General features: G+C 41.9%; 1 protein-coding gene across 2 annotated transcripts in view; it reads right to left on the bottom strand.

Moving 5' to 3' along the window:
* PANX1 (pannexin 1) overlaps positions 1-3554 on the bottom strand; it is a 40568-nt gene extending 37014 nt beyond the window's left edge. For both annotated transcript variants that reach the window (XR_012688571.1, XM_075198740.1), the window contains exon 1: positions 3259-3554. Coding sequence is in view for 1 of the 2 variants with exons in the window: in XM_075198740.1 (XP_075054841.1) it covers positions 3259-3439 (181 nt within the window). In the remaining variant the exon portion in view is untranslated. The remainder of the gene's footprint in view (positions 1-3258) is intronic.
* Between the last annotated feature and the right edge of the window lie 12014 nt (positions 3555-15568).

Here is a 15568-nt window from a genome sequence, read left to right as displayed (position 1 = left end):
GGCTAAAATCGCTTCGAAATAAAGCACATCTGCTCAATAATCACACTCATATGGAGCAAGGTGTTTGCACTGATTAAGCAAATCACAAACTTGGCATTGCCATTAAATCCAGACACGGCTGTTCACCAACATTTTCCTCCTTGTATATCGAAACCATGACATTTAATAGGATATATCTTCATAGCGTCTAGAACAGCTATCGCTCAGGCATGGAAAGCCCCTAATATTCCACAAATTAAAATTAAAGATCTGAATGATATAAAATATGATATGTGGGCAGCACGGTGGCTAAGTGGTTAGCACTTCTGCCTTACAGCACTGGGGTCATGAGTTCAATTCCCAACCATGGCCTTATCCATGTGGAGTTTGTATGTTCTCCCCGTGTTTGCGTGGGTTTCCGCCGGGTGCTCAGGTTTCCTGCCACACTCCAAAAACATACTTGCAGGATAATTTGCTGCTAACAAATTGACCCTAGTCTGTGTGTCTCTGTGTGTGTGTCTGCGTCTGTTTGTGTATTAGGGAATTTAGACTGTGAGCCCCAATGGGGCAGGGACTGATGTGAGTGAGTTCCCTGTACAACACTGCAGAATTAGTGGCGCTATATAAATAAATGGTAATAATTATAATATAAAAGATACAGACCACAGGACTGAAATATAGGACACATTCTTCTCACCCCCCCTTTATCGAAATGGATCAAATAGTAGTACTATATTTCTCAACAGAAACCATTCATTGTAGGGACTCTTGTATTAGTACAGTCATATTTTAAATGTTACCTCATGACAAAGATTTTAATGTTACTATTTTAGGTAGTGTTTGTATACACCCCCATGTTATTATGGGTTTGATCTGTACCCTATCGCTATTCCTGTCCCGTGTCTGTTTTGTGCACCCATTTTGCCTGGCATAAATCCATGGAAATGTAAGGGAAAAATAAAATGTACAGTTAACTTGTACAGTATTCCACATATAAGAAGTCATAGAACTTTCAGGTGATCATCATTTATAGGAGTGAAATCAGAATACTAAATAATGCAGAAGTGGTCATTATATTATATTCAGTCAATAACTACATTATCATCAATGACATTCCTCTAACTTCTTTATGTCTGACATTTCTGCATTTTTACCTGTAATTGTCCAATAAATATCCCTATTTTATTGAAATCACATTAAAATTACAATCTGTCTGAGGTGCCTGTGAGTGTACATATATAGTGACTACAACAGGTATTTCTCATGTGGACGCAATGTGTTCACTCACTAGCATTGTCAATCTACAATACATACAGTAAATAAAATGTCTACTTATCAGTAATAAACAAATAATGGGGGGGGGAACGCAAATTACAGTAACTTGTACAATATTCCACATATAAGAAGTCATCATGGCATTCAATAGTGATATGCCTACCGGTCATAGAAACTTTAGGTGATCAGCCCTCCTTAACAGAGGTGAAGGAAGAATCATAAAGAATGAACTGCTGTAATGTCAAAAATTATATTCAGTCAATAATGACATTATCAACATTAGGGCAATGCCATTCCAACTTTATCACATTATTCACACTACATCACATTTATAATAAAGCCAATATTGGAAGAATTGCCCCTACAGTCCAGATATGAAGTAGACTTATGCTTTATACTTACATTTGTAAATATATTTACATTTCATATTTGCATATCACTACACTGTATTGCCTATTACTCCCTGTGATGTATACTGATAAATGTTAAAGGGCTGTGAAACCAATGTAACTACTAGCTACATACACACACACCTGTACACAATTGCGAAAGCTGCCCATGTATTTAAAATATAAAGTAAACCTGTTTGCACTTTCCACCTGTGATTACATAATGATCTGTCAATCCTTTATTATACACACATCATTTCTTGGAAAGAGGCTACGGTACTGGCTGGCAGGCAGACATTGGCTCATTAGCTGCTGTGGAACTACAAGTCCCATATAGAATCCTGGGATTTGTAGTTCTGCAAGAGTTGGAACAGCACTGTTTGGCTAAATCTGGTCTAGTCAATTACACACTGAGAATACTGCCATGCTCCCTGCCATTGTTCATAGTCACTGCAGGTGGGCAGACAGGGAGGAGCCCAGACCATCCTTTGTTTCTGCTGGGCAGAGTGGCCCCACTGGCACCATTCATAGTACAGGTGGGCAAACCCTCCTATGTGCCTGATGGGCAAAGTGCCCCCCTGGCACCGTTCATAGCACAGAAAAGCAGACCCTCTTTTGTGTCTGCTGGGCAGAGTATCCCCACTGGCACCGTTTATAGTACTGGTGGGCAGACCTCTTTTGTGTCTGCTGGGCAGAATATCCCCACTGGCACCGTTTATAGTGCTGGTGGGCAGACCCTCTTTTGTGTCTGCAGAGTATCCCCACTGGCACCGTTAATAGTGCAGGTGGGCAGACCCTCCTTTGTGTCTGCAGAGTATCCCCACTGGCACCGTTCATAGTGCAGGTGGGCAGACCCTCCTTTGTGTCTGCAGAGTATCCCCACTTGCACCATTCATAGTGCTGTTAGGCAGACCCTCCTTTGTGTCTGCAGAGTATCCCCACTGGCACCGTTCATAGTGCACCTGGGCAGACCCTCCTTTGTGTCTGCAGAGTATCCCCACTGGCACCGTTCATAGTGCTGGTGGGTAGAACCTCCTTTGTGTCTGCAAAGTATCCCCACTGGCACCGTTCATAGTGCAGGTGGGCAGACCCTCCTTTGTGCCTGCAGAGTATCCCCACTGGCACCGTTCATAGTGCACCTGGGCAGACCCTCCTTTGTGTCTGCAGAGTATCCCCACTGGCACCGTTCATAGTGCACCTGGGCAGACCCTCCTTTGTGTCTGCAGAGTATCCCCACTGGCACCTGGGCAGACAGACCCTCCTTTGTGCCTGCAGCGTATCCCCACTGGCACCTGGGCAGACCCTCCTTTGTGCCTGCAGAGTATCCCCACTGGCACCTGGGCAGACCCTCCTTTGTGCCTGCAGAGCATCCCCACTGGCACCTGGGCAGACCCTCCTTTGTGCCTGCAGACTATCCCCACTGGCACCTGGGCAGACCCTCCTTTGTGTCTGCAGAGTATCCCCACTGGCACCTGGGCAGACCCTCCTTTGTGCCTGCAGACTATCCCCACTTGCACCTGGGCAGACCCTCCTTTGTGCCTGCAGAGTATCCCCACTGGCACCTGGCTAGACAGACCCTCTTTTGTGCCTGCTGGGCACAGCTGATGTCACTCACCCATGCTGATCTCCTGGGCGAAGGCCAGCGATATGAGCAGCAGGGGCAGCCCCACCGCGATACAGGACACGATCTTGTCCACCGCCAGCTCCAGCCGCAGCCCTTTGTATTTGGATTCGGGCGGATCTTTGAGCAGGAAGTCCGAGAAGACATACTCGGTGGCGATGTGAGCAATGGCCATGGCTGCTGCTGCTGTGAGTCTCCGGTGTCACCCCCTCATTCTTACCCCTCGTGTGTCTGAGCTCAGGCTCCGGGCCGGAGGGAGGCGGTGCCCTGTCACACTGAGGTGTGTGAGGAGGAGGAGGGCACACAACGGTCTCACACCCTGCTGTGCACTATACACAGTGCGGGTGTGTGAGGAGGAGGGCACACAATGGTGTAGTCTCACACACTGCTTTGCACTATACACAGTGCTGGTGTATGAGGAGGAGGGCACACAATGGTCTCACACCCTGCTGTACACTATACACAGTGCGGGTGTGTGAGGAGGAGGGCACACAATGGTCTCACACCCTGCTGTACACTATACACAGTGCTGGTGTATGAGGAGGAGGGCACACAATGGTGTAGTCTCACACACTGCTGTGCACTATACACAGTGCTGGTGTATGAAGGAGGGAGGGGGGCAGTAATGGGGAGGGTGCACTGAGCTGTCTGACTGGCTCAGGTTACTACATGGCACAGTGTATCAGCTCCCTGTATTGACAACAAGACAAGCAGTGATTTATACTTCTTACTACTGCAGTGATAGACTCATTAGTACTATATTACTTACTTTATTTTTTCCCAAGTTACCCCTTATCTCTGATATCCAGTATCTTTGTAAGAAAGGCCCCCTCTTTTTTATTTACCAGTATCCCTAATGTCTCTTATTTCTGCAGTTTTACCAAGTAACTCATTTTGTCTGTAATAGTTCAATAAATATTTCTGCTATTCTAATTTAATCTGAGTTACCCTTGAGTGTACATGTATAGTGACTATAGTAGGTATTTACCAAGTATTCTCATATGGTTGCAGCTTCTTAACTACCTAGCAGTGGCACTTTTGGGTATAGGTAAAATTTGGATCCCTACTAAATGCACAGAAAAAGCTGCGTCCACACAAAAAACTGGATATACTATATAGCTTCAAATGCTACCACATACCCTATATTTCTTAATATAGCCTAACATGTCACCATAGCCTCATATTCCTCAGTATTGCAGCACATGTAATCTTATAACCTCCACTATATAGTCAATATAACTCTTTACAACTCCACTTGCTATCATATAGCCTCTTTACATATAGCCTATATGACATAAAATAACCTCATATGCTGTACGTATATCATATGCATATGCAAGTGTGAGGACAGAGAGGGGCGGGGAGCGGCGAATTGCGTCATGGAGGCCTCCATCCTTCACTAGGAAGTGGGTAGGATGCGGGAGAATTTCCCTGCTCTCTCAGGAGTCTGGGAGACCTACCCGGAGTTCTGGAGTCTCCCGAACTTGTCGATATATCTTTTCCCAGTTACACATGCCATACCTCCCAACCATCCCGATTTATTTGGCACAATGCCGATTTGAGGGCTCTGTTCCACCATACCGATCGGGACAGCATTGTCCCGATCAGCGGGAAAGTCAGTAAGTATTGTCTGTTCACTGCTGTTCTGCTGCGCACGGCAATGAAGATGTTTGGAGGGGAGAACGGGGCAGCCTAGTGCTTCAAAACCTCTAGGCACCTCCCTGGGGATGTGACCATGCCCCCATTGTCACGTCGTCACTACACATGTCCAGATGCCGCATTGAAAATGTTGCGAGGTATGCATGCTATCATATATATAGGCTTATATGTTCCCATATAGTCTATATTTGAGCAAATAAGCACCCCATGTCCAAATGCGTCATTGTCATCCATTTTCCCTCTAATAAATTACTTCCACATATTTCCAAATCAATAAACAGAGGGGAACATGTCAGCCTGCATTATTAATTCAGTTGGAGAACAGAGCCTATTAATGCGCTATAGACTGCTGTCATTACTTCTGAGATCACACTAGAAGAGAACATATTTGTTAGTTATTAGTCTGCATTCTTTTGAATTCTGTTTCAGCCATAAAATAACTTTCTCCATTGTGTACACCAATAATGATGATTTACAAAAGTCCAAAACATGAGGGTACAGATGTGCCTATCTGCAAATGTATGCAACTAACACATCTGCTTTTATTACTGTTTTATAGGCAGATCCAAAATTGGTGAGTCTCTTTTACATTCCAGGAGAGACGACAAGTATGTTTCATTTAGATATCAAGAGGTCTATTTATTATAAGGAGAAAAGTCCTAGATCCAGTGAAAACTTCCTGTTTAGAGCTTCGCCCTATTTACCAAAGCCCATGGGCTGGCTCCTGCATGTGCGGATGTTCCTAGCGGTAACAGTCCTCTAACCAGCCATTATTGCCGGGGAGCTGAACATCGCACAGCTGCCTCAGCGACCTTTTATTGTTATATTGGGTGGTAGGAAATCCCCCATGTCATCCAATATTGCTAAATAGACCCCTAAATAACTTTTCTGGCTGGCAGTCAAATTATCATCATCATCATCAGTTATTTATATAGCGCCACTAACTCCGCAGCGCTGTACAGAGAACTCACTCACATCAGTTCCTGCCCCATTGGAGCTTACAGTCTAAATTCCATAACATATACACAGACAGAGAGAGAGAGAGAGAGACTAAGGTCAATTTTGATAGCAGCCAATTAACCTACTAGTATGTTTTTGGAGTGTGGGTGGAAACCGGAGCACCCGGAGGAAACCCACACAAACACAGGGAGAACATACAAACTCCTCACAGATAAGGCCATGGTCAGGAATTGAACACATGAACCCAGTGCTGTCAGGCAGAAGTGCTAACCACTAGTCGAATGCAGGAGAATCCTTTTGTCTGTGAACGTGTTGTCACTTGCTTTACCCTTATTTGGATATTTTGCTAAATATAAATTAAGCAACTTGCTGTTCTCTTAAACATGAGAATGAGTTCATATTGGGACTGTCTTTATGACTTTTGTCACTTTTGTGCATTTGAAAGATCTTTTTACATAGGCCTAATAATGCACTTTCCCTTCTAAAAGTGTGTCAGGAAGGTACAATAAAAGTGTAGACTGAAACCTGTTCCATTATGGCCCCCATGAAATATGGATAGTTGCCAGCTTTTGAGATCTCTCCTGCGGGATCGGAGATCTCTCTGCCGATTCCTGGGGGCGTAGCCATATGGGTTGTTTCATTAGGCCCCACCCCTCAGCTGTCCATCGCCATTTTCAGCCTATTGCAGCAGGGGGCGGGGTCACAATGATGCATTCCATGTGGCCACGCCCCCAGGACCCTGTGAATCGCTAGGGTAAGCCCTGATCCAATTCACTTCTCTAATGAAGTGGGTAGAATGCGCAAGGTTGCCCTGCTCTCCCGGGAGTCCAGGAGGTCTCCCAGAAATTTGAGAGTAGGTAACTATGGAAATATGTAATATTCCTGTTATTGCACTTCTCTTCACTTAAATAATCTTATCCTGCAAAACAAGATCATATGGTTACATATCGGTGTATAACTATACACATTCCAGGAAGAAACAGCCCAATCTGCCCAGCTCCTCCTTTAAGAAAATGCTAAATCTGTAATTTTTTTGTGAAAATCTTTTTCATCTGGAAATCGGCAAACTTATTTATATTGAACACCAAAAGAAAAAGGTTAATATCTCCCTCTTCTTAGATTCTATACTTTTTAGTTATGTCACTTCATTCATTTTTTTCTTTTTTTTTTATCATCGCAGATAATCACACATCATCTAGCCATTTAGAAGGTTGTCCACAATTGTGTACTGGCAAGATCTCAATTTCTAATTTTACATTACCGGAGGCTGGGGGATTTCCAGGGTTGAAAGTGTGCGGTTTGGGATAATGTTGTCTAAGAGATCAGGCTTTACACTAAGAGGAAGGAGAGAGAGTTGACAAGCAAGACACTAAGGGGCACATTTATCAATATTCACATAAAGTGAAAAGTAGTTTTCAATCCTTATCGCAATGATAAGGATTGAACTATTTCTCACATTTATGTACAGCCCTGCACAGAAACAGCAGTTCCGAAAAACTGCTGTTTCAGTGATAAAAAAAATCATACTTACCCCCCTCTTCGGAAGCGCTGTCTTCGGGTCTTCTCTTCACTCTTCAATTGCGCATGTCCAGTTCCAAGAACTGGACATGCGCACACAGATCCCCTCTCTGTCTCTGCAACGATAGTTGCAGAGAGAGCGCGCTGAGTGACAGGGAGGGATCATGTGATCCCTCCACACATGCGCTGTCCAGCTCTGCTCTTCGGAGTAGAGCTGACAGCATTAGATTTCCTCAATTAGGATGATGTACGCCAGCTTCAGCTGGTACATTAACATGACAAGTTCCCGAAAAAAATGTTTTTTCGGGACTTGTTAGATTGCGACCAGGAGCAGTCACCATTCTGTTGAATGGTGACTGCTCCCAAAAACGAAGAGGAATGCAAAGCAGCAGATATCCATGATATCTGCTGCGATGCACCCTTAATAAATTTGCGGAGGACACTGTGGGACCTTAATGACCCGTTAAAAGCACTATCGTGCTTTATTAAATATGCCCCTATGTGACTTCAGTATTAAAATCTGTTTATAGGAACATATTTCCTTCTTCCATATTATAATATTTTGATGTTTTCTTGTATTATTTGTGTTTGATAGTCATGATTTGCATTTAGAAGTCTGCTGGGATTTGTGTGGTCGTCACAGGGTGCTATTTACAAGCCAGGGAAAAATGCAGATAATTAGGGGGACATTCAATTCTCCGCCACGAGCCGCCATGGCTGGCTGCGCTTATTTCCCAGTATTACGGTAACCGAATATCACGGAATTTCCTGTGCACCAGCATCAAATGTCCATCACACACATACACTTGATTCTCCTCATCTTGCTTGTTTGAAGTGCTTCCGTGCAGAAACGTTGTGCAATAATTGCGCTCCGTTGTATTTCCTTTATTTCCACTGTATATTTATATATTTGTTTTTTGTCAGCTTTTCTGTCTGCCTGTTTACTTGACCTATGACTTATTTGTCTTGTGTATCCTGTTTATGCTTCCCTTTATTCTTTATCTGTGTGTGAATGTACTAGCTATGTGTCCTGTCTGACTAACCCAATGTGGCTGTATTATCTACCTATATGTACGTCCTTTTTATTAGTAACCCCAAAAATTGAGAGCACTAAAACCAATTGCTACCTTTATTAAAACAAAGTATAAAAAACATTGGTCAGACAGCCGTAGTGAAGTTGCTTATTGTAATAAAGATCTAATACATCACTTTAATAAGAAATGTAAAGAAATCCCTAAGTTTCTTCTCTCTATAACATTATTGGCAAAATCCAATCGTCCTGAATTAGAACAATTGCTATAGCAATCAGATATTTTTTTAAATGTTTGGGAGTTGAAACAATGGTTTTCAAAGGATCCTGGATTTAGGTGGACATCCTAAACATTTGTTTGAAGCATGCGTGTTATTTGAATAATTCTCAAATCAAATTAGTGAGTCAGCTGATAAAAAAAAAAATCAGTTAGGCTGGGTACACACTACAGAAAATTTCTCCCAATGCGATATTGTTAATAATTTTATTAAAGACTAGGGGAAAAAATCAGCATGCCGATTCATGTCCACATTCTATACACGTTTTACACAATTTACCATCAGATCTGTGCTTTTCATCTATCATGACCATTGGCTGAAAAGACCATGACCCTGTATGTAAACTCCATAGAGATCTATGGACATTGCTGGTCCTGCAAACAAGCTGCAGAATTGTAACGCCATTGTTCCATCTTTGACCGAGATTTTTAGTCCATTTATAAAATAAAATTAAACAATACATTGTGCTTTGGAACAATAATCGTTCATCGTTAAACACATTAATGCAATATCAGGCCGAACGGTCGTTTATCGTGTGATTGGCCCGACAGTCAGGTGAAAACCCTGTAGTGTGTACCCAGCCTTAGGGGTATATTTACTAAACGGCGGGTTTGAAAAAGTGGAGATGTTGTCTATAGCAACCAATCAGATTCTAACTTTCATTTTGTAGAGTGCACTAAATAAATGATAACTAGAATCTGATTGGTTGCTATAGGCAACATCTCCACTTTCTCAAACCCGCAGTTTAGTAAATCTAGCCCTTAGTATCTATAAAGCGTATTAAGAGTTCCAAATTACCTTAACAGAAGTTAAATCGGCAGGTTTCAGCATGGTACTTAGCCGCAATGATTCCTCAATTGCAAGAGGCAGCAGATCCCAGACGCATTTAGAATTTTAATCCGCAGCCAGACGACTCCATCGGTGTGTTCAGTTATTGACGTTTCAACCTGCTTTAGGTAAACACATACGTTCCTTTTTGAGATTTCAGCATAGATCCATTTTAGATGAACACCTGTCTCCAGGTAGTTAGCAAGTTCTCACAGGTTATCCGTCCACCAAGTGTTGACGCATTTCTCTGCCCAAAACTCCCGTGGTTTCATCAGTGCAAGTGGCTCACATTCAGCTATATACCGTTACAGTTACTCTGGCCAATCAGATAGCTGTTTTAATGGCAGCAGGCGTAATTAACGTTCGCATTATTATTTATGTCCAGCAACAGCATACTAGGCCACTCCTTCTTTTAAATAAATATAAATATAAAAAAAATATAGAAAATCCAATAAGCGCTTAAGACATTCAATCTCATTTATATTAACACATTAGTTGTTAATTTTCTCCACTAGTGGAGTGCCAGGGTGATGGTGCTGGGAAAAGGACAGTATGGTCATACTGATTCATAATAATGTAATAATTTCTACCTTGTGAGCCGCTCCTTTAGTGTCTCTACCTCAGACACATCCTCCCCTCCACTTTCTGTCTCTTGGGATCCCTCAAGGCTCTGTTCTTGGCCCTCTGCTTTTCTCACTGTACGTACATTTCTTGTGCTATTACCCTACGGAACGTGGCCAAATTAGGTAAGGGTCCAATCGTTGTCAATTTGGCTAATAGACTGTATCTCGACAAGCCATCACTTATGTGGGTCTTTCTAAACATATGTATTGTTTTTGATTGTACAGTCTCTACTAAATCTATTTTACTAACTAGCTATTATTATTATTGTAGATTTGTAAGGCGCCACAGTGCTCTGCAGCGTCATACTGTAGGGAAAACGGTACGTACATAAAACAGGAACATACAAGGTAGACAAAATAAATGCAGACATAAAAACATAGGGTATGAAGGACCCTGCTCCTTAGAGAGCTTACATTCTAAGTGGAAGAGGACACAGCTGGAACAAGAGGAGCTAGTGTGGCTCAGAGTGGAGATTGGGACAGTTGTTAGGGTGCATTAGTGTGAATAGTGTTATCGAGGATAAGATCACCTCTAAAAAATAGATGGGTTTTCAAAGAGCATCTAAAGATTTGAAGGCTGTGGGAAAGTCTGATTGAGCGTGGTAGGGAATTCCATAAGTGGGGAGCAGCACGGGAGAAGTCTTGTAGATGGGAGTGAGAGGTGGTTACCAGAGACGAGAGAAGGCGCAGGTCAGAGGTAGGTCTAAGAGGGTGGGAGGGAGAGTATTTGGATATGAGATATGAGATGTATGCAGGGGTGTTGTTGTTGAGGGCTTTGTAGGTAAGGATGAGTAATTATGCAATAAATAAATAGGCACTTCAACCCCAAAATTGTCTTTTGCTCAGTTTTGCCTAGTATGCATATTCTAGACATATTTTTATGTTATCCTTTTATGAACTTCTATTTTTCACTGTCTTATTTGGACTCCTCTTGCCACTAATTTAAATAGGAAGCTGTTTGGGGTAATTCATAAGGAAAAGGTAAATACATACTGAAAATATAAAGTTGTGACCCTTGAATAAAGTTAGCTTTGATGTTCCCTTATTGTCATGAGTCATCTATGCCATAATCCGGGAGAGAATCGATCCCACTTCATTAGTGAAGTGGGTGGGGGTGGGGCTTAGTGGCACGATTATCGCGTCATCATGGCCCTGCCCCCTGTTGTTATTGGCCAAAATGACACAAATTGTCGAGCCCCACCCCCACACGCCCACCTAGCCCTGGATCTCCCGGAGGCCAACGAGTAAAAGTTGGCAAGTATGATCAATGCCATAAAAGTAAACTTATTGCAAAGTAAATCCAAACAAGCATTCTGTCATTTTTGTGAGGAGCTGTTTAATTGTAGCTGATAATTCATTCTACCTCACCTGAAAAGCCACCTAACAACTATTGCTATAAATAGAACTATTTAGATAAATGAGGAGCTCTACGCAGAATGACATATCCTAATTCTATGTTTAACAGTTATAGAAAAATAAAGACAGCTCCTTAAAAAAGGGCATTTTGCTTTAATTACACTATTTATATAAATATCTATATCTATATATATATTCCTTCCTCTTCATTCTCTCCGAACAGTCTGGCTTTATGTTTCTGTACCTCTCTGTCACTGACACTTGTCCACCCCTCCTTTCTCCTGCCTTCCTCCCTCTCCTCCCATCTCCTCTCACCACTCTCTGCTCCGGGCCCTTTTCTGAGTCAGCTGTTTATCCGGATATGGAGCAAGTGTGACCTGTCCATCAATATCTGTGGGACCTCGTTATTTACAGGCTGCAAAGTTCTGACCTCTGGTACGCATATACCTGCACAAGTGTGTTTTGGGTGATCCTCGTTATATTCTATGAGGGACTTGTCATTCATTTAGTGTGACTGACCTGAGATAAGCTATTGAGTTCATATATCTGGTACACGCACTATTTTGTTTGGGTGACGCAATTTGTGGTTGTTTCTCCACTGGTGAGTTGATTTCACCTTTGTGTGATTTCATTTGCATTACTGTACTACGCTATTGTGCGCCTCCTCCTCCATTCTTTTATAGGTATTTCCACGTCACATCGCCTGGCTTAAAGAGGATTGGCAGCCACCCGCACATGGGAAGTGTGTCTATTGAGAAGAATATGGACTTTTATCTGGACTAATTATATTTACTGGTGAACTGCTATAAGCGCCATTTTTTGTATCTTGTTTTTATATATATATATATATATATATATATATATATATATATATATATATATATATTTCCAGCAGTTTTCTAAAAGCTGCTGCTGTTTTTAACATGCGCAGATCTTGCAAGCTAATTTTCCACCAAATTGTGACCATGTGGGGGAACCAGGTACCATCTGCTGGGGAAGACGGTAATAAACAGCAGTAATGGTGTCACACAACTCCAGGGTTGTTGGTACAACTGGCCTCAGACAGTTTTATTAAACAGCAGAATAAAAACATAACTTCAGAATAAACACCTTGCCGTCTGGCTCTAACTAAACATTTGTCAATACTGACTAATAAACTAAAATAAACCAAACGGTTCAATTCACAGGCAAATAGCAAGGTTACCTCCCACTGAGACTCACCAGCCTCAGTCCCCAGGCAGAGAGAGAGAGACTCTGCTGAGAAGCAGCCTTTTACCTGCACTGTTCAGGTGCACCTGTTATTAGCAGCAGGTTAACAGGTAACCTGGAACACCTGGCCACAGGCCTAATGGATGGAGCCCACCCTACTCTCTCCATCCATAAACCCCAGGTCCCTTATCCGGCCTATTGTACAATCCTTTAGTATCACAGTAGCTCACAGCTACTATTAACAGACATTCTCCTGGGGTTTTAAAAGCAGTATCTTAGAAATATAGGTGCAATGTACCTGTTATCAAACACCTCACCCTTGTCACAAAATAAATAAATATATATATATATATATATATCATACTTGATAACTCTCCCAGAATGTCCGGGAGACTCCCGAAATTCGGGTCGGTCTCACGGACTCCCGGGAGAGCTGGCAAATCTCCCGCATCCCGCAATTGCGGGGCTAAAATGACGTGATTCGCGGTGAATCGCGTCATTTTGGCCCCACCCCCCACAACAAAATAGCATAATTGACGCTGGGAGTGGGGCCAAAATGACGCGACTCACCGTGCCCCGCCCCCTCCCGCTCTCTAGACACGCCCCTCTCCCAGATACAACTTGCCAAAGGTAGGCAAGTATGATATATATTATATATATCTATATATATATATATACATATATATATATATATATATATATATATATAGATATATATATATATATATATATATATATATATATAGATATATATATATATATATATCTATATATATATATATATATATATATATATATATATAGATAGATAGATAGATAGATATATATACAGTATAATTACAATTGTAAAGTGTAAGAAATAGACGCTATTTGCAATTGACCTATATCTGTGAATTACAGAGCTAAATAATATACCTGTTTAAACTTTACTACGGATCCTGTGATTTCTATAAGGGTCCACAATCCTCACTGCTACTATAGAATACTGTAGTACAACCAAAGAAAGGGTTAAATAACTATTACTCGGTTCAATGTTGATTTTCCTGAGTCTATATCTATCTCACTAATAGCTATGACCTTTCTACTGTGTTCCGCTCACTTTTAATTTTTTACTGGAATTCTAATAAATCAATACAGCCCTGGAAAATGTGTCAGCACTCTGCTACAGTGCTCAGGACATAATGATAAAATAAGAGAGCTTTGCATCCACCCTGCTGTCTACATGCGGTAGTGCTTTTATTTTTAATTATCCTTTTCAAGACCGAAATCTGTATTTCTTGTTTCTGGAGAGCCTTAGATCCCCGTCCCCTTCTAGTAAAAACAATAGATATATGTGATTGTATTGAATTTTGTAGTCAGACACTATCACATATTTCAAACCATATATAGTGAAGAGGGAAAGAGAAAAAGAAGCATTGCGTTTAATAGAGGGTCAAGAAAATAATGTTATATCCCAGTGCAGTTATCCGGTTTCAGAGACTTGTAGTGTATGTGTAGTCGTCCCTGAGGTCTCAAATTAATCTCAAGAATTAAACTGTACGTGTTTAAAGTGTTAGAATTAAAATTGCCTAATTAATTCAGGGAAAACTCTGAAAGGAAAACAGAACTGAATGTAGTTGTCTCATTGCTACCAAGTTCCGCTTTCTGCTACCAGAGTTTGCTGTGGCCGCATGAGCAAGAGAACCATCAGGATTGAAACAGCGCCTACAATTAAATGAATAACTTAATTTGAGATAGTGATTAGTTCTACATTGTGATAACGGGAATGATAGCCTGGGCATACAAACTATTGAGTAATTATGAGTCTAATTTACTTGATGTGGGAGGTGGGAGAACTATCTGGGTATTTAAATATCAGAGAGAGAATGAGTAAAGAATTTTTTAAAATGTTGTCCACTAAAAGTCCTGGATTTTTATAGAGTCAGGCCTAGAGTGGTTAAGGTGTAAGAGCAGCTCTTTACTCTCTGCACATCGTTAAAATGAAAGTTGGGACACTGGAGACAGTACAGGAGTTTTATAGAACTGTCACAGGTTACTGACCTTATGCAAATGTATGAGTACCAACTATTTCCCTGCAATAAGGCGGTTGTTCATTTGAACTCCAGACATGGTTCTCTACTTACTCAGATCAAGAGACCTGTTTGCAGCTGTATTCACCCAGTTGTGTCTTGGATTTCCCACTCTGCACAGAACCGCTGCTTTCTGCTCTAGCAGCATCTATAAAACCTCAGTAGTGACACCTCCAGCACTTCACACGTCTGCAGGTCTGCTCTTTTTCCATCCTGCTGTTAAACTGATGCAAACACTATTGCCCTTTCTCATTTGGAACTCGGGCATTTCCTTTGCTGGCTAGTTTCTTAAATTTCACTTCTCCTAGCGGCATGATGGAAAAAATTGCCTTGTTAAGTCATGCCAATACAACAAAAGCGGTTTTCTCCATAACAGTCATGCAACAACCATTCTGGAAAGGACAGCCCTTTTTATAGCAGTTGCGGTCATTGGAAACACAGGGGCTGATGCTGGACCTGTGCCCGGTTGTTCAGCAGAAAATCACTATTTCTGTACAGTTCATGTGCCCAAAAGAAATTGTACGCTTATGTGTGCATGTCAATTTGTGTGTATTTTTTTGCCTCCTTACCACTGGAGAAGCAGAATGGGGAACGGAAGGACAGTCTAATATATGGTGAGTTCAATAAGAGTGTATCTGCAGGGGGCGTGGCTTGCAAACCAATATGGCCGGAGACCTGACTAGAGAAAGAGAGGGAGTAGGGGCATTCCAACGCTGGACAATAATTCCGCAACTCCCCAAATCTGAAATCTGCGATCACAGACTTCCCGCTGTC

Source organism: Mixophyes fleayi, chromosome 2 (assembly GCF_038048845.1).
Source record: "Mixophyes fleayi isolate aMixFle1 chromosome 2, aMixFle1.hap1, whole genome shotgun sequence".
In the NCBI taxonomy this organism is placed as follows: domain Eukaryota; kingdom Metazoa; phylum Chordata; class Amphibia; order Anura; family Limnodynastidae; genus Mixophyes; species Mixophyes fleayi.
This window is presented reverse-complemented; position numbering and strand designations above follow the sequence as displayed.